This window comes from Micropterus dolomieu, linkage group LG11 (genome assembly GCF_021292245.1).
Source record: "Micropterus dolomieu isolate WLL.071019.BEF.003 ecotype Adirondacks linkage group LG11, ASM2129224v1, whole genome shotgun sequence".
In the NCBI taxonomy this organism is placed as follows: domain Eukaryota; kingdom Metazoa; phylum Chordata; class Actinopteri; order Centrarchiformes; family Centrarchidae; genus Micropterus; species Micropterus dolomieu.
In genome coordinates, this window is record NC_060160.1 from 26,290,687 (window position 1) to 26,310,909 (window position 20,223).

The window sequence follows — 20,223 nt, forward strand, 5'->3', positions numbered from 1 at the left end:
GTAGTAAGCAGGTGTTTAAGTGAGGCATTAAATGGGGAAGGAAATGTAATAAGGCCTGAGACACATTAACATCATTAGATATTTATAAACCAATAAAACAATGTTCCACACAAATATTTTTCTTCAACTGTAATCATTTTTATGTGTCACTGTAGCTGATTTCCAACACTGGAATAATAATGTTTAAATACAGGTGACCAAGCCAAATGACTGAAAATGCCTGATATGTGATTTCTGTTCTGGTTTATTTTCCTTAGCTGTGTATTACCTGTACAGTAAATAAATAAAAAACCCACGGAACTATTAAAATGTATTATTTAGATAGAGACTAATATGACTGTGTAACTATTAAATCAACCCTGTGTTTAAAAATTTGACTGTTTATAATATCCATTTGGCGTGACACTGTGCATATCTTTCTATCAGCGGCCACATTTCCATTAAATCTCAACCTGAAGGTTTCTGTTTAGCCTGAGTCTCACAATGTCTCAAACTTAAATTGATTATATACAATATTGTGTAGGCTAATCTCTGAAAATGCAACAATTAACAGTTTTTTTGGCAGCCTTTACTGTATAAGGTCATAAGAAGGCAATGGCAGCAGCTGATGCAAAAGTCAGAATTTACAGGCAAAAAAGCTATAGCCATCAGTTTATAAGTTATACATGTTTTCTACCGTTTTGCAACCAATTCATTTTCAAGCAATGAAAGCTCCTTCTAAATGGTCAAACAAAAATTATTTCCTTCACAAATCAACCAGAAGAGGAAGATGACGGTGACGATGATGAAGATGATGAAGATGAAGGGGAGGGTCTATGGTTCTCGCCTCCTCCCAGTTCGGTGAACCTTACCAAAGACGATGATGTTGCTTCTTTTTCTTTCTCCTTTCTGCTTCCTGTGCAGACTGACCTCTGGGCAGGTTTAAACTGCCATGTCACCTTCTTTGTTGTTGACGACTGCTCTGCTGGTGTCGCTGCCTTCATTGGCGTAGTGACAGGCTGAGTTGATGTGGGAATGGCTTGTGTCCCTGCCATGCTGGTGGAAACCCCGGTCACCTTCCTTGCTTTGCCATTGATGTTTCTGTCCTGTTCTGTGAAGAGCTCACTCAGCACTTCAGGTTCAGTGGTTTCTCCGAACAAGTCCCAGCCTGGTTCAGCAGGCAGCCGCTTGGGCCGTGCAGATTTGTTACCAGCAGCTGAGATTCTGGAGGAGCGACTGGGATCGGAATCGGACAGGTCTGAGTCCCAGTCACTGTCCCCTGCCACTGAGCCACAACCCAGTACTGATAGATCAACAGGGCCAGATCCTGAACTCTCCGAGTCTGACTCCCTGGAAAAACACAACAGAAAGAATATTGTACTACAGTAATACTTAATTGCAGTGGCCAAAGTAATCACTGGCATCTGCTGCCTGTCACCAATCTCATTCTTATATGTATTTGTCAGGTGCAATGCACTGCTTTTAAAAAGCAGAAATCTGAACACTCATACAAGCTATTTGTATATTATTGAATGACAAGGACTCCTTCTTCTTCTAAGCTAGTGTTCACCATTAGGTCCGCTGGTTGCAACCACGTAAAGGACTAATAACTTTCTGGCCACAACTCTGAGCAGCTGCCTCTGCAATGGAGGCTCTGAACATGAGCCACTTGGATTCTGTTTGCCTAACCATCTCTGGGATGCGAGAAAAAGTCCACCAGAGATAGGGTAGGGTAGAGAGTTGTAATCCTTGCAGAGCCTCAACCAGGCATTCCCAAGATGTAAAACGGAATGTGGGATCGACAAATGTGTTGCATCCGCAGTAATATGGATGCTGTACTGGACTGTAATGATTAAGAGGAAGCTGAGGCTGAAGGAAACACTCAATTTACTGGTCGATCAACATTCCAAACCCACCTTTGGTCATGAGCTTTGAGTAATAACCAAACAAAGCAAATGTCCAGATTGTCAAAGGGTGGCAAGGGGTCACCCTTAAAGAAATGGGTGGGGCTGGAAGGAGCTGGGCTGCTCCATTGATAGGAGACAGCTGATGCAGTTTTGGCATCTGATTGGGATGCCTCATAAAGGTCTCTCTGTGAAGGTATTCCAGGCACACCGTATGGATGACTAAGAACACACATCTGGGCTGGAACCTTTCGATATTCCCTAGAAATGGAAGACAATGCCAGGGAGAAAGACTGGGATACCTTACTTAGCTGTGTGCCTCTGCGCCCCAAACCAAGAAAAGTGGAGCAGAAAATGGATGGATGGATGGATCTATGGGTTCATTAACTAAATTGCTTTACCGTTATTTGTCTGACCGCACACCGAAATTACAAACAATGAAATTCACTACAGCTACAGTGAACACACCAAGATGCACATACCTGCCGCTGTAGGGTGTGGTTCCTGCGGGGCCCAGTAGGAGGCAGGCTGGAGCAGCCAGATAGACAAAGCTGTCAGTGCACAGAAAGTCTCCTTCCTCTAGTTTTTGTGGGACAAGGTGAGTCAGCTTGGCATCCCGTTCTGTATTCGACTGGTCCAAGTGTGTTTTCATGCTGTCTGAATGTTGCCGTACACTGTCTTGTTTAGTATCATGGGTGGGAACTTCTGTCAATGTGGCGACTTCACCCCTGGAGGCAGGTCTTGCAGACACGGCAAGGTAAACAAAGCTGTCCGATTGGACAAAGGGATCTAAGTCACCACAGTCCAGTCCTGAGCTTCTGATTGGCTTCTGATTAGGATCTAGAAGGTGTTTGATCTGTTGTTTTGAGGGAGACAGAGGAAGGGGAGGACTTCCCATGAGGGTCACTTTTTTCCTGTGTGGTATTTCTTCACTTTGTGGGGCATTTATAGTTGTGGATCCCTCATCTGTATGGTCAAGTGAGGTCTCAATAACTGAAACCGTTCCTATCTTATCAGCTCTCCTTCCATTCTCATCTATTCCTCTCTCTTCGTCTCCCCCCATCTTTCCATGCCATGCTTCCTCTCTTTCGCCATCTCCTTCTATGTCTTCATGCAAGGAAGTGTTGAGGAGTGATGGGTAGCACCACTGAAGCTCTGTACTCTCTTCCCTCCCCCATTCCTTTAACCCTGCATCATCCCCGTCTTTCTCCAGTGATGTGCTGCTGCTGCCTAGGTCGGAGCCACTGATTGGCTGGTCGCTGTCAGAGCCAGCCTCCTCCTGGCTCTGATTGGATAAGGAGAGGAAGACGCCACTGGAGTCGGACTCCAGTGTAACGTTGGAGTCTGGAGAGCTGTCCTCCTTAGTGGAGCTAGAAAAAGGACAAGGCAGTCAAATGACTGCTACATCCTCATGTGTCTGCAAAGATCCTGTGACTTTTTTTTGCCACTGGTAACCACAGATGCCATCAAATTTATTGTAACCTACTTTTTCGGATCAAGGCTACTGATTTGTTTTTGTCTCTAAGCCCCACAGAGCATATTTGTATGGCTCTGATTTGAATGCTTGCACAGATGTCTTGGGTGATGGACACATCATTATGAATACATTTGCTATATATGTTGTTGTTGTTATATGATGATATATGATTGTTATCATGATCTGCGGAAGATTCAGGAAAAAGTGCTCCTGACACCTATATGAATAGTTTTTATAATGGTCCAGAGTTTTTTGATGGTCCAGATCACAAATGTTAACCAAAACAATTACAACAACTGTAGGGTTTTAAATAGTGTAAAAAGAAGGAAAACATACAAAGTTTAAAAGTAAAAATATATATCACATATTAAAGCCATACAGTATATTCTGCATTGCATGTCATGCCAGTGAAAGCCCCCAAATCAGAAATGTTGTACAGCACCATGTAAATGTGCAGTCAAATCTTCTGCCAAATCACCCACATGTACACAAAAATCACTTAATAAACAAATGGCTGTGTTTTGTTGCAATAGGAAGTCAGCTGGACTAAACTTAAAAGGAGATGAGAGCAGATGAACAAAGTGTGAAAAAGACTTTAGGAACTTCAGCACTAATATGTTGCTTTATTTTTGAGATTTAGGAATCTGTCTTAAACTCTTTGTCTGACCAAGATTGTAGTTCGTTTAGCATCTTTCTTGTTTATTTTATTCACTGTTACTGTTCTGATTAATTGATTACATGTGGTGTGCCTCAAGGCTCAAGTGTTGGGCCACAACCATTTTGTTTATTTCTATCACTCATGGCTCAGCCTCAAGACGTTTTGTGCATTTACATACATGTAGAATCAATTTTAAAAGCAAAACTCTTGACACCACACTGCAAAGTACATAGCAGTGTCAAAACCAGATGCTGATATATTTCATTGATCTGCAAGTAAATATAAAAAGAGAAGAAAATGAGAAATGAAAAGAAAAAACCCAAAATCCAAAAATGATATTTTGTTGCTTAAATCAGCTTTGAAATTCTCAGAAACTTAAAGTTTTTTAATCTGCCATGATCCATGTTAATGTGGTGACTGGCACCCACAGAATTTGTTAAAATTATCGAGATATCCTAGTCAAAGTCACATATTCACTAAACTGGCCCAAAAAGCCAGTAAATATCAATGTACAGTACAAAGGCATGGCTTTAAATTTAACTTGCGTTCCAATGGCATAGTGGACCAGTGGATTTTTAACCCTGTCTAAACGTAATCTTGATCAGAACTTCAGTATATCTTGGCTGAATTGTAACCTGGATTTTGTTTTTGCCCCATGCGATTAACTTCCAGTCACCCAGGATGTATGTCAACATCTGGCAGAGAACTGTTCAGTGTCACTGCTGACAACAACCGTTTTCAAGGAATTACCTTGTGCCAACAGTGGAAGTCCCAGCAGATTTGGTTGACCAGTCAACAGACTGTCTGTCTGTGTCCATAGCTGGTGAGGCCAGAGCACTGAGCTCCAAACTGACCTGGGATCTGCTTCCCACACCTGAAAATAGAGCACAGATTTAACTATTAACAAGACAATTATATATACAATTAAACAAGAGATACAGGACCTATAATCAATACATTATGCAATTCATTCCCCTCCTAGTCAAGCCATTGGATATTTGATTACAATCAGTGGATCAATGTCGATGTTTGAGTCGATGGTTTGCATTTATCTAGCTGAACCCTTCCTGCAGGATTAGAAAAGTGACACACACACACATAGGTGTCTGAGAAGATAATTACAGTACCAGAGCCAACAAATCCTAATCTAGGTAACATGGTGGAGAATGGGTAGACATGAGGTATGTTGGGACCGCACACATAAAACAAAGACTAGGGCTACTTCAAAACTCAAGCCTTAACAAAGAAACAGCACCAAAATCCATCTGGTCTGCCTTTGCCTTTCCACTGCGACTCTGGTTGCAACATAGTCATAGTCTTGGGCACCGAAAGAAAATTTTTGACCGAAGTATTGATTCGAACAAAATTTCATGACAACGGCATAGTGGTTTACAACCAACACGACTCTTCTGCAAACAAGCTATAAGACGCAAAAGTATATAATGCATGTACGTTCATAGTGAAAAGCTAGCTCTGACCTGACTGTCCGACCTGCAGCCTTTCCCCTCCTCTGTGTCTCTGCAGAGCGCCTCCACACACACGCACACGGAGAGAAGTCAGCCAGCAGATCAGCTGACATTACGGAAGTTGATTTGTTCAGTAACACGACATTTTAATCTGCTCAGTCCCTCATCCACCGTAGCTGTGTTTTGGTTTTACACAAACACTAGTTCGGTTAAAGCTAATTATTACAGACTAGCTGAAGTCTGTCCTGTAAATGCTCCATATTTGTATAGCGCCTTTCTAGTCTTTTCACCACTCAAAGCACTTTTACACTACATCTGCATTCATACACATTCATACACTGAGCCTCAGTGCTCAAACTTTGGGGTTCAGTATCTTGCCCAAGGGGGCAAGCAATACTCATACTCCCCATGCAACCAGGGAGCCAGGGATTGAACCGCCGACCTTCCGATTAACAGCCAACCCGCTCTACCTGGCCACAGCCGCCCTTGTGATCTAGTGTGACGAGATTTCTCGTCAGGTAAAAAGCTGTCTCGCAAGACTCTTGCAAATGACATTTTTCACACGCTGTCAAGCCACACATTAATTTTCTCACGCAGTGAAAAACAAATGTATAGCTGATAAGATTAAACTCAGAGAGCGAATCAACTCCTGCCAGCTGATTGACACCAGCATAGGCTGTGATAGTAAACAGCTGAACACGCTCGCGCTGTGAGTCCAGACCTTTTTATATGACGAGTGGTAACTTAGGTGGAAGAGTTTTGCAACATAAACATCTAAAAACTGAAGCACAGCCCGCTCTGTTTGGGACTGCGAGCTGCACTGGAAGTTAATGTGGATCTGTGATGAGATTTGGGCCTGATCACAAGTTTTTCATTTAGCCTACTTTTGGTTTCACATGCAGCATGCAGTCCCAAACTGCATCAGTCAAACGCTCTGAAGGGGATAACGTTACTACCAACGGATCAAAAACATAATGCACAGCAGAGTGAAGGCCAGGTAGACTTCCCATGAAATGATGACCTTAGTCTGGTAGTATTTTGCCTTTTTCTCTGGACATGTCAGTGAACACAGAGACCATGAGCAGAAAATCTGCTGAAACACAGGAACTATTAAAGTCCAGAAGTTTATAACTAAATTAAATTACTCATTATGGTGAAAAGGTGCCACAGTCACATTTAAAGAGGTTACTTCCCCATACAAAGACACAAAAGACTAAATCATGACTCAGCAGAGAGGATACTACAGGAGAAAGGTTGATCTACAGGAGAAAGAGATCTGAAAGCGGCACAGAATTGTCACCTGCCCCCAGAATTTTGTGTTTCTCTTATGTAAATAAATAAAAAATGTGTTTGAAAAAAGTGTTTGACGCTCAGAATATTTATATAATTCAGCTTTAAAGATTTCTTAAATATAGTGTTAAAATCTTGTCTTGTCTTGATCTTGTGAACCCAATCTCGAATCTCGAATCTCATCTCGTGGGTTAAGTGTCTCGTCACACCCCTACTGTCTTTAGTAACTGTTTAGCTCAGTTTTCCATTTACATAAAAATATGGCACATGTAGGGCCTAAACTCAGATGCTGGCTGAGACAAACCAGCTCCTGTCTACCAGCAGCAGGAGGAGGGAAGACTGATAGAGTTCATCATTCTTTTCTTAACTTCACTTAGTATTTTGAATATCAGGAATTTGATTTATTTTTCTGGCATTTTAGATTTGTTTCCAGTAAGATATTTTTTTTTTTAACAAGCCAATTTTTTTTTAAGGAAAAAGAACTGATGAGAGTAATATAAAGAACTGAACCAATAAGGTGTACTAATAAGAATGTATCAATAAAATTCTAATGATAACGTTACCCATCCCAACTTGTGAGAAAATGTCTGGCACAATTGAATTTGTAGTTTAATAGCCCTGCCTTACACGCATCCTCATACATACACATCTGGAACCCACAGATGGCATGGTAGCCTACTCAGTTGCGCTCCATGCCTTCTTGGTGAGGCCAGGTGGAGTGTGTCCTCCATTGTGGTTCCTATCCTTTTGTTTAAGCTTCAAGGGCCTGCCACCATTTAGGATCATCGCGTGACGAGCCACCCACATGCTCAAGTCCACCATTTTCCTTCTTCCCCCTCTACTGTGCCACACACACACTCATATGAACACCCACACATGCACACACCTGCATTATATGATTGTGCTTTGAGTAGATAATATGGTTTATCTGCTGGAGTTATTGCTCATTGATCGGTGCTGAAGAAAATAAACTCTGTTTTACCTTTTAAAGAAAACTTGCAGTCAGTACTCGGATTTACGGTAATAAATAGTATTTAAATACTGACAAGTGGACAAATCCCCTTTCACATTTTGGTTATAGGTCCCTGATCTCAGCCTGGTGCCCCGTAGTTCTTAACGTTTATTAATAATTTTGGTAATTGTAATAACTTTATTAAAATGTTTAAATATCTTTGATATTTGCCAATAACCAAATCTGCACTACCAGATCCAAACAGACAAGCAAACAAGCCCCAGTCCAAACCTCTCTGTAAGCCTAACCCCCACCCCTAAATGGAACAGACCTTAACCCCCCCCCCAACATCCACCTCAATATGTTGTCCCCTTAGGGAGCAAGTTATTGTCAAAGCCTAGATGCCAAACAGATCTCAGTTGAGTATTTGAGCCAGAAGTGTGTGAACTATTTATTACCTATTTATGCCAAACTGGTATCACTGTTTTCTTGGGCATTATTACTGGAAAGTATCTTAAGGCTGAAATCTATGAACTATCTAAGAAAGCCAGTGTGTAATTCAAAAGTATTTTAATATACCAAATTAATATTATATAATTTATAAATCATATGTGTTGTGTCTTTATTAGACTTATTTTTTCCCTTCATGATCACTGTAAAAAATGAGCTGCATAGTGAGATGAGCTCTGCTTCCAGGGAGATGGAACATTGATATCTAAAATTATAGGTCTTGGATTCTGAGAGAACCGGGAACGGCAAGAAACAACACAAACTGGATTGCATTGATGTGAAACAATGCACTGAGGATTGTGATGCTCTAAAGTCAAGCTAACTAAAACATTACAACACCTCATTATTCCTTTCTAAAGTCATATTACAGCACTATCCTGATATTAATGAGGAGAAAATACTGGAAAACAATGTCTATGCCTGGCAGTGGATTGCTACATCAGTTCAGAACAATGGACAGTTCCACTCTGCTGGCACAAATTCACCACCTGTTATTTTGGTACATGTATAAATGAAACAATTCAAAGCCAATATCCCAGCCTAACTCTCCACTCTCAGTTACAAACAATACAGTGCAACTGCTGACATCAGGAAAGTGCTCAGTGTATACAGTACAATACTACTGCTGTTTTGACTGCTCACATAGTAAACAATAAACCATGAACATAAAAATGTGAATTAATGGGTTTCACTGCAACATGGTAGATCTCCCTGATGAAGGCAGGAATCTGTGTGTGAGCTTGTGTGTGTGTGTGTGTGTGTGTGTGTGTGTGTGTGTGTGTGTCTGTTCGTATTTCGATTATGTTATTAAATATTTGATATACAAAATATGGTTGTTGATAAGGAGTTAAGTAAGACTTTTTTTAAGTTATAGCTTTGTACGAAAGAGAAAGCGCATTACACAGTGGGCTAGTGCAAATAGCATTTGAAGTTAATGCTGTAGGTGATATAATAAGGTATACATGATATATATATTACTATATCTCATTTGTCTCTGTTGCAGATTAAAAATGGAACCTCATGATATGCTAACTGGAAATATTCCAGTAGCTTGCTCTACCGCCTTTTTGCAAGAGGTCAGGGAAATTAATTTTTCCCAAATTGGCTCAAACTGTATAACTTGAAGGTGCTCAAGACAGGTGTCATTCATTAACTAATTAATTGCATTTATCTCGTGTTTTAAGCTAATAGTTTCATTTAATCTATGTGAAGTATTTATTGTACATTAAAGTATTTATATACCTGATTTCATTTACAATACTTGTAAATCAGTGTTTAGCCAAAAATAAATGGCACTGGTAGTGGTACTTTCACATTGTTAGAATGGGGCTCAACTCCCTGCGGTGTCCTTGCTCAACTGCCTACACAGTATTAAAAGGCTACTATTTCAAGTTAACCAATACTTCACATTTAAGACCTACTTCTTGCTTGATGACGCATAAGGCAGAAGACAGGAGGACGCACATTTTGAACAAGCACTGCACTGCTAAAAGGCTCAGGGAGGTGTCCCATCAACCCCTGTGAACAGGCCCTGCACTAGTCATTTATGAAAAGGCAAGCTTTCTGTTATAAATTTGAGGTCTCCAAACCTAAGCCAAGATAACCCTGATAACATCACTGTGACATAATCAGGATATTTTATTTTTAACTAAGTGATCATAAAACATTTTGCCTTATATAAAACATAATAAGTGACATGAATGAAAAAATATGGTAGGAATGAAAACAAACACAGAAAATCCAGCTAATACCTACCAGTCAAGAGGGCAGCTTTCTCTCTCTGCGGCCCAGGGTGTGTTTGGTACATGTCAGCTCGTTCCCTCTGTGACTCCAGCAGTGTTTGGTACAAATCCTGGGTGTCCCTATGGGGCTGAGACAGGTCTAGGTGCTCTAGGTCAGAGTCCAGCTCCCTGGCTCTCCTTTCTAACTCTGTTAGGCTGAGCTCTGAAGCTGCTGAGGAGGGGGGGTGGGAGCCCCCAAAGCCAATCGGGGGGCGAAGAAGAGGCCAACGTTGCAGGGAGCCCGAGAAAGAATCTGTATCACCTCCTCCTTCTGTTCCCCCTTTCTCCCAGCCATCATCCCACAATGTGGTGACCATCTCAAGGACAGCATCCCAACCCTCCACCCTCCCTTCCTCTCCAAGGGTTCCTCCCTCTCCTCCTTCCACCTCACCTTCTTCTTTCTTTAATTTAGCCACCACCTCCTCCAACTCTTGTCCATGCCACTCTTGTATTCCATCCTTAATCTTTATCCCTCTATCCTCCACCTTTTCACACATAATTTCTACGTCCTTTTCCTTTTCCACAAGTTCCTTTTTGTTTCCATCCTTTTGCACTTTCCTTTCAATCCTTCTCTCAGACTTTTCTCGCTTGGTTTCCTCCACCAGTCCCTCACTGATAGTAACCCTTTCTTTCTCTTTTCTCCTCTCCTTGTCTCTCGCTTCTTTCCCCCTCCTCTCCTCCCTCTCAGTCTTCTCTTTACTCTCTTCTCCTTGTTTCTCCTTGCTCCTGGATGTCCTGGGTTCTTCCTGCTCTCTGCAGACCCTCCAGTGCTCCAAATTCTGCTCCTTCAGGGAAGCCCTACCCACCAAACTCACCCCCTGTCCAGGTTCTGGATGAGAGGGCTCTTTAAGTGAGCATCGTCCCACAATACTTGTAATGTTCATTGAGTTTGTTAACGGGTTTTCTGACAAGTGGCCTGGACGAGGGTGGAGTTGGGAATGCGGGCGCCTCTTCTCCAATGCTGAGAGCACAGAGGGGAGTGGGGGGAGAATAGGAAGGTTGTGGAGTGCTCCACCCTGCCGTACAGTCCTCTTTCTGACAATGATTCGGCGAGGCCAAGTTGACTCGATGCCCTCAGTGGGCCCCGTTGACTCAAGGTCTCCAAGCCCTCTGCTTAGTCGTGGGCTGACCACACCCGGTCGGAGCCCTGTGGCTGTGCCAGGTCGAGTCCTGGAGCTGGACTTAGATGATTTGGACTTCTGGGATCGGGAACCTTTTGCTACATGGCTAGATTTAATTTTATCTATATCCAGAGGCTTTGTCTCAGCTTGATCTGCAGTGACAGTATCAGCTTTATCCTCAGCCCCAACACTTATCGGAGCTTTATCTGTAATATTGTTGACATTCTGGGTTTCACTGACAACCTCAGTCTTGGAGTTACTTTTAGTCCCTGTCTCATTACTAACCCCAGCTTCTAGTACTGCCTCAGGCTCAGATATAGGAGCAATCTTAACATTTGACTCACCTTTAGCTCCTACTCTGGACTCTGCTGCTGAACCAACTTCATTATTAACTTTAGCTACACCTCCATCTTCTATTCCAGTCCTATTATCCACCTGCCTTGAACTAGCCTCTGCCTCAGTCTCTGGATTTGTCCCCGGACCAGATCCAGCTCCAATCTCAACTGTATCTCCAGGCCCAACCCTGTTCTCAGTGTCAGTCACAGGTGAAGGTATGAACTCAGCAATAGGTTCTGGTTTTGCCACACCCCTTCCAGTTTTTTCCCCACTCCTTGTACCTCCCTTGCGTCCCTCCTTGTGTCCCTCCCTGTTTACAGCTGGAACCATATTTTCTATTTCCACCCCAGATTGTACTTTTCCTTCCAAATCCCACCCCCCTGGTCTTGTTTTCACCTGAGAGCCCATTCTTTTTTCAGAACCATTTTTAATGCTAGCCCTGGATCCATTGTCATATTTGTTCCAACTTTCAGCTGTATGGTGTTCTTGTATTCCAGACCTGATTTCAACCTGTGACATGTTTTCAGTTCCATCTTGACTTATTAACCTTGGCCCACACCCAGATTTGCTTTCAACTAACACCAAACCCACACTCCCATTGTCAAACTTGGAAACCATACCCCCACCTACATTTTCAGTGCCAACTTTTGACCCAGCTCTATTCCTACCCACAGCACCGGTGCCCATTCTGGGGGCAACACTGGGGGAGGGTGAAGGTGAGGGCTGTGGGAGCAACAGGGGTGTTGTGTCTAGAACCTGTTCGGGCTCTAAAAACACAGAGTCTCTGTCTGAACGCAGAGGTACTGGTCGACCATAGCCAAAGGTCCCAAAAGTTGATGTTTCCCTCCTCTCCCTCTCCCTCGCTCTCTCCCTCTCCAGCCTCCCCCTCTCCCTCTCTCTTTCCCACTCTCGCTGGGCCCACCCTCTCTCCATCTCCCTTTCTCTCTCCCTCTCCCACTCTCTTTCTCGTTCATTCCGGCCCCATCCTCCTCCTCGGTCTCTTAGGTCCTGCTCGAGGTCGTGAGCAGACAGTTGGACTAGTGGGGCACGGTAAGGGGATCGTCGAAGCTCATGGGGTGGTGACAGCCTGAGGCTCTGGCTTTGGGAGTAATGCCTTGGCTGGTGGACCTGGGGAGGGGAACAGCGCAAACTCTGAGTCTGACTTGGTCGAGGTTTGGCAGGGGAGAAAAAGACCGGAGTATGGTAACCTGAAGAGAGAGGTGAACCGGAAAAGGGGGAAATGAGGGGGGAGGTAAGAGAGGAAGACTGGCCCCCAGGGGGGGGATAGTGCCCTGGGTTCAGATATCCCCCTCCTCTGTCCATCATTTCAGTTGTAGTAAGCTCCAGACACTCCAGGTGTTTTGGAGGTGTCAAGACCTTCCAGGAATGTCGGCCATCTCTGCTCTTTGTGCTGTCTCCATGGTGATAGTGGTGGTGATGGTGGTGCTTCTTGGATGACGAGGAAGACACTCCCGGTGCTGAGAACGAGGACACAGAGGGAGAAACTGATCGGGTGAAACGTCCTGGCGAATGGCAGCCACTGCCATCAGCATCCTGACCCCCAAGCTTCAATGAATCATAGATGGCTCTTTCGTCCAGACGCCGCACAAACGAGGGGTTGGGAGTTAAAGAGCGTGGCTGCGGATCAAACATGTCAGCTGGAGACCTGCTAACCCTCAGGGAGCCACTTGCTGAGTAGCTAAAACTCCCCTCACCTCCACAGTCTCGCCTTATGGACCCTCCAGGGTGATGGTGATGGCTGTCAATCTGTTGATTGATACACATGGTATCGTAGATGGACCGCTGGGGTACGTAGCCGTCTCCGTATCCCCCTTCCACAGCCCTAGCTCGCCCTCCCACTCCCCCATCCCCAGCTCCATGTTTCTCCAGGCAGCAGGAGCTCTTCCTGAAACACCCAGGACGGCTAAGAGGCTTGCCCATGGTTGGTTGGATGGCTGATGGTGGGAGGGGTTGGTGGGAGGCACGTCTGAAGCTTGAAGAGTGAATTGTGAATTTGTTAATTTAACTAATTTTGAAATTGTTTGCTTGCAATATAAATTTCAGAATGTGCAATAGGCATGGAAGCCAGCCTTGAGAGGGCCATGGCAAAATAAATGTCAATTCAATTCAAAATGTTTCTTTTTCTTTTCTGGTAGTGTAGCATATTCCTCTTGTTTTAATGTGAAGTCAGGACACTCTTTTGATCAAAGTATGGCATTTCTGGGGAAAAACATCCGCTTGTCAAAAGCTCCATGACATAAGTACAATGTAAATATCATAATGTCCAAATGAAATTTGGAGATGGAATCCTACTTCAGGAAATATTCCAACTACATTTTGAATAAAAACATGAAAATACAAGTTTATATGTCCACAGGGTTTACTGTTCTTAGCTCATCTTCTCTCCCACTCTCTTCCCAGCGTGACTGTATTTGTGTTTATTCTGCTTGTTTATTGTTCTGGCTGTCTGTTCAGAGCCAATTAAGTCTTGATCCACTGGAGCATTAGTCAGTCAGACACAGAGCGACAGAAAGACGGAGACAGTGGATGGAAGTATGAATCAAGTCAAAGCTTCTCCTCACATTCTGGCTGTGTTTGTTGCTTAGCTGTCGTCTGTCTGTGGAAAACAAAGCAAACAAGGTTTGAACGTAAGAAAAAAATCCATAAATATTAAAGTGAGTGGATCTTAGCACATTCAGTAACAAATATGGTTTCATTATAATTTTGGTTGAAATAATTTTAATATTGACCATAGCATAGCAGAGATCAGATAAGGCATTATCAAGTTGGCAAGAGTGTAAGGGTCTAAAGAGCGATGCAGAGGTTGCCCTATTCCTTCTTGACAAGTAAGTGCTAACAAGTTCTGATGTTCCGCTTCAAGCCCAGCAAAATGTGTGGAGCATCATTTAGCTTAGCAGAGTGATACGAGTCAGCAGAGAGCGTGTCGGAAACGTCCGCATTGTGTATGTTCAGATTGCCTACTGCAGCCATAAGATATTAATACATTAATCAAGACTGATATGCTTTTCCAATTAAAGGGGAGCTCCACCAATTTTAAACACAAAGCTCACTTTACTTGTCACAAGAAGTACTACTCAACCTGTGAAAACAGTTGTATTATGTCCTCTGTAACTACGAATGGCCCTTTTGAAATTGAAGAAATCGGTTTGTGGTTTAACCAAGCAGGGAGGGTCTAAAAAAAGAAACTACTTCATTTTGCAGGAATTGCAGGATCCAGTGTTGTTTGGACTTGACCAATAATAGGGAGTAAAAGCCCAGGTATCACTGTCTCTGCTGTTTCAATTCTGATTGTTAATTTTTTTTCAACTTTTCCAAATCTAATGCCCAGTCCCACACGTAAACTGAGTTTTTCTTCCTTCGTTTAAAAAAAAATCTCTGTCTACATGAAAACGCAAAAATACGCTATCAAGCGCTGTCAAGAGCATGCCAAACCACCAGGCGGCGATATGACCCTAGCCGTGAAGCCATGTTGGCCAATCAGAGCCTAATAAAATGGTAAACAAAGCAGAAACGGCACAAACTCAAGGCAGAAACTCCGGTTTTACTGTCTACATGACAGCGCTGCAATCGGAGTTTCTTAAAATCTTCACCCTGGCAGGAGTTTTCAAAAATGTTTGGATTCAGTGGCTTGATACTGTGTTTCCGTGTGGACGAACGGCCAAACTGTGTAGAAAAAGTTCATGTAGACAGGGCCTAAATCCAGTAGTGCCTACAGAGCACTTCAACTGAGAGGAAAAGTAACCCACAGGTGTCTAAAAGCTAGCAAACCATTTCATCAGTCTATTGATTAGAATCTTAAACAGTCAAACAGCACCAACCCAGGCTTCATCCATCACTAGGTTAGTACTAATGCTGTGAAGAGAAGCCCCGTGCTGGGATTAGGGGAGAACCAGATGGACTTTCAAATTGTTGATTTTAAATCCTCTTTGACAGTGTTTTTTCAAAATGTACTTACTTTTTGTAATTTGGGAGGTCAGCCATCACAAATGCACTGTATAAAACCTGTGTTGACTTACGAATATCTTAGAACATATACACCAACAGGCTTCAAAATAGAAATATAAGACTTCATAGGCAAGTTAACAAAAGAGAAAAACCTTAAATGTAATTTAGCATGTATGTTTTTCTCACTAGGACGGGCTAAAATTGAGCTAATTACTGAATCCCTCAGTGGAACAATGGCTTTGGTTATTTATTAGGAAATATACAACAGTCTTACCAACAGTGAAAAAATGTTGAGAGTTAAGACAACAAAGGGGAGAAACCATCAGTGTTCTTTACATAGAAATTTCTGTTTTTCTCCTAAGGACGGGCAAATCGCTTAGCTAAATACTGTAACTCTAGTTGGTTAATCTCTTTGGTCAATTTTGTAGAAGTTATATATGAGGACATATCAACAGTCTTCACAACTTAAGTGGACGATAACTCCTCACAGCCAAGACAACAGAAGATAAAAAGCCTTTAAAACGCCAGCAAAGCATTTTGAAGTTGGAGAGTTGCAACAGACAGCACGAAGCAGCCTTAAAGCCCGTGCAAATTTGGTGCCAAAAATACGATGACATCAATCTTCCTTCAGAGCTGTTCCCTCCATCAATATGAGAAACCAGAAGCTGAATTTTTTTCCATAGTATGACATTGTGAAAATTTGATTTGATGTTGACGTTCCTGCTTTGAATGTACCAAACTGGTTCATCTACAGCAGCTAGCCCGCTAACTGCAGTTTTGTGAGAGGCAACAACAGCATTTAGAATAATGATTAGCTTTAAACGTTAGCTTGAAGGAAGTCACCAACATCAAAAGAAAAAGGCATTTAAAACAAATCTTGACCACAGAAGCGTGGCAACCACCACACATACTGAGAGATGTGGTAACCTCACAATGACACAGATGAATTTCACCACACTTGAACCAGCTCACGCGGGGAATAAAGTTAAAAGAGAAATTAATAATCATTTACGTTCCAAAACTCCAGTTAGACTTCTTTTTCTGACATAGAAAAATGAACAGAATGACATTCACATATCGAAAAACATCTTTAGAAAGCGTTCCTCGGTAGTTCTGAAGTATCCAGCTCGTACTGAAGAGTCAGAACTGTCTAATTTGCATATATTAGTGATGCCATCCTCACAAATTAGTTCAGCTCCATCAAAGTAGCCTATTGATAGTCCTAGTCTCTCCATCTCTTTCTCTATCTTTTCAGTGTGCCTTCGTTCTTAAGCATCTCCTCTCCCTCTCTCCTTCTCTCTCTCTCTTTCAACACTGCTGCTGCCATCTGCTCTATTTTCTCCCCAATCAATAGAAAAGCCAGAACCTTATCAGCATGGTCACAGTCATTAAAAGGCATCAGTCAATCCAGTCCGTCGATCTCAGTCCCATCCTGGTAATGTCTTGTCATTCTGCCTCAAATCAGCATCCTCATTTGTTTTTCTTACCGGCATCCCTGCCTCTGTCGTTTCTCTCCCTCTCTTTCTGTCTCTCTCTCTCTCTCTCTTTATCTCTGCTGTTTTTCTCTTTTTCTGTTGCTTGTCTCCCTCTCTCTTCCCCTCTCTGCTGTGAATCATGCCTTCTGTCAGAGGAAGGTTTTTTTGACAAGCACTCTCTCTGCCAACCAACACACCAACGCAAACCCTCCTCCTCTCCTCTCCTTTCACTCTCTCTCCCTCCCAGCTTCTCTCCTCCTCTATTCAGCCTCCCTTTACCTCTCGATCTGTCCTTCTCTTCCTCTCTCTCCCTCCCATTTACACTCCACACAGCTTCGGGGCTTTAAGAGCTTTGGAGCTGCAAAGAGACCAACTTCTCCTCTCCAGCTGCTTCTCTTTTCCATCTCATCTCTATCTCTCTTTCTCATCTCTCACTTGTCGTCGCTCTGTATTGCTATGTTTCTATTTTTCTCTCTCCCCCTTCTCTCATTCCCTTCTAGATTTAGTTTGACCTGAGTGGGTTACCCTTGGGAAATCATCACTGTCAGACATTTTAGAAATGAGGTAATGAAGGAGAAGAGGAATGAAAGAAGGATATCTATCTATCTATCTATCTATCTATCTATCTATCTATCTATCTATCTATCTATTTATCCCACAGATCTGTGTTTCAGTCTCCCACACACTCTTTTCTTCTCTGGCTCTCTCTCCATCCCTCTTGTAGCCCTCTCAGTTTGCCCTCTACCTCCCACTCTTCACCTCAGCGTTAATGCAACACGCATCACTGTGGAGGCGGCAGGGAGAGTGAGAGCGACAGAAAAGGAAAGAGCAACAATGGATACTCACATACTGTACAGTGCAATTTAAAAGCATCGTCATCAGCAACATCATTTGACCATTGCTGTAATAGCAGTGTGGAAAAACAGGATTTTTTTTCATCATTGAGAGATGCTAATGTAATTATCAGCAGCATCATAAGGTATGTTTTTAGCTCCTTTCTATCTGAATAACAGCTAGCGTTTGTTGCACCAGACAATCCTTACATGAAATCCTCTGGTTAACAGACACTGATGTATTTTCTGTTTTGCGTGGAATAAACAGAAAAGGAAGGACAGAGTATTTAGACTGAGCAGCAGCAGCAGCCACCATGTATGGGCAAAAAAACGAGCGCCACCTACAGCAACACAAACTTCATCCAAATCAAAAAATCCAAGGAAGAAGATGCCGCCATGCTGCCCACATTGTTTGACTGACACATTGCAGTAAACATATCATAAGCAATATACTTCTTCATAGAAGTCGATATTTAATAGAAGATGAGATCTAGAAATTTCTAATCTGTATCTGAATCCTGAACTGTGTCAAGATTAAAGTGCAAATACTGAGTTAATGAGGGCAATACCAATGTCAGTATTTGAGGGTTTTAATAATCAGATTATGATATACTGGCCAGTAATGATTTTTCAATACATCAATCAACAAAATTATATGAAGGATCTCTCAAATTTGGTCATGAGGGGATGTGACCAAGATATGAAGTGAGTGGGACATTTTACAGTTGAAAAATAAACTTGTCTATGCTCTCTGGTGGACAAACTATGTAATGGAGACACTGTTTCTAAATTCCCTGAAATGTTGTTGAGATTGACAGTTCATTTCAGTCACATCCACATTTCCATGACAACTGGGAAGATCCATCTGCTGACTAAGATTGTGACTCAAACAGCTACTATGTGGGTTTTCTTTACTGCAATTTCTTGTTACTTATCAGCTGACTTATACTCTGATATAGCTGTGATAAGCTCTCATTGGACAATATATAGTCTCTATGCAAAATATACAGCGTGACAGACACGATGGTGGCCATGACTTTTAGTCATCAAACTCCTATGCAGGAACATCAGGATCTCATAAGAGCCCAAATTGTGCACAATTTCAAATTTGTCTGTATCACAACCACTGATTTATGACCTGTTACATTCCGAATTTATTTCCATAGTTGATTTGTGCCGGCACATTTTAAATTTTGGTACAGTTACACTCTATGTTCAAGAGTCACAGCAGTTGATTTTAATTGGACCATGCGTACAAGAAGTGGAAAGTGGTAACCATGTGGACTATTGAAAAAGATCATCCAAAATTAGGAGTAGACAGGAATAAAGTTGTAGCAGGAGTAGTTTTGCAAAACTTTATAAAAAGGAAAAGAAAATGTGTTGAGAAACGGGTATGGAATCCCTTCCTTCTGGGCTCTTTGACCACCTTTCCATCAAATTTCATTGAAATCTATTAACTAATTAACTACTATAAAATGTCCTAACTAAAATACAAGCTGAATACTCAGACTCAATATTATCACTGTGCACAAGGGAATCCTCCTTTTTTAGAGCTAATTTGGAAGACATTTGAAAGGAAAACATTTTGACTTTTTGTTAATCAGTGGAACAAAGCGTCCTTTAGCATCAAACAGTCCTGCAAGAAACATCAGGCTTACTCAATGCCAAGGCAGTGTGTCCACAAAGAGGATACATGTGGTTCACTACACGAACAACTGCGCAGACAATGTGCATTAAAATGAGATAAATGAAATCAATAACATACAGAGAAATACCATGAGGGTTTCAATAGCAAGCTGTACCATTCACCACAGTCTTGTTAAAATTGGGCCAGTCGGTTCCATGATGTTTTCTGAGACTGACAGAGACAAAGACTGACTCACACTCCCCTTTATTATGCTTGTTCGCTATGTGAGCTCAAGTGGTGTTGACTCTGTGAGTCTGTTGGAGAGAAAGACAGACGGGAGACAGAGAGAAGCAAGAGAAAGAGCTCAGTCAACAGAGTAAAAAAATACATTGTCTGAAAAGAAAGGGTGAATTTGCCTGAAAATCTGTGGAAAGTTGGATTTCCTGGTGTTTCCACACTGAGCAGTTGAGCATGTTGTGTTTGATAAGACCAACAGACCAACATGAAGGCTGACAGTAACTAAGTTTAAGCTTATATGTTTCCTGAGGTCCAACCTGTTAATGGGGGGTAATGGTTTTATCTTAATGTAAGGCCACAAGCTTTGGGTTGTGATCCAAACATACCCACGGTGCAAATTTGAGATACTTGCACTTCACTTGCACACTAAGCTCAGCCATTGCACTACGGTTGTGCAAATTTCCCAAATGCTGGAATCTTGCTGACACTGAGGTGTAAACTGTCACGGTATATCAAATCAGCAAACAAGAACTCAAGGCAGAGGGCCCAGATGCAGACACAGTGGCAGAGAAGGTTCAGTTCAATAATTTAATAATAATAAAAGACAATAC

General features: G+C 42.3%; 1 protein-coding gene across 1 annotated transcript; it reads right to left on the bottom strand.

Moving 5' to 3' along the window:
* Nucleotides 1–519: 519 nt before the first annotated feature.
* On the bottom strand, nucleotides 520–10,334 carry LOC123979454. The gene is made up of 4 exons (XM_046063376.1): nucleotides 9,992–10,334; nucleotides 4,769–4,892; nucleotides 2,366–3,253; nucleotides 520–1,329 (listed from the first exon to the last, which is right to left on the bottom strand). Exons 1-4 carry the CDS (start codon nucleotides 10,332–10,334, stop codon nucleotides 753–755), a joined length of 1,932 nt encoding a protein of 643 aa, XP_045919332.1. The 3' UTR covers nucleotides 520–752.
* Between the last annotated feature and the right edge of the window lie 9,889 nt (nucleotides 10,335–20,223).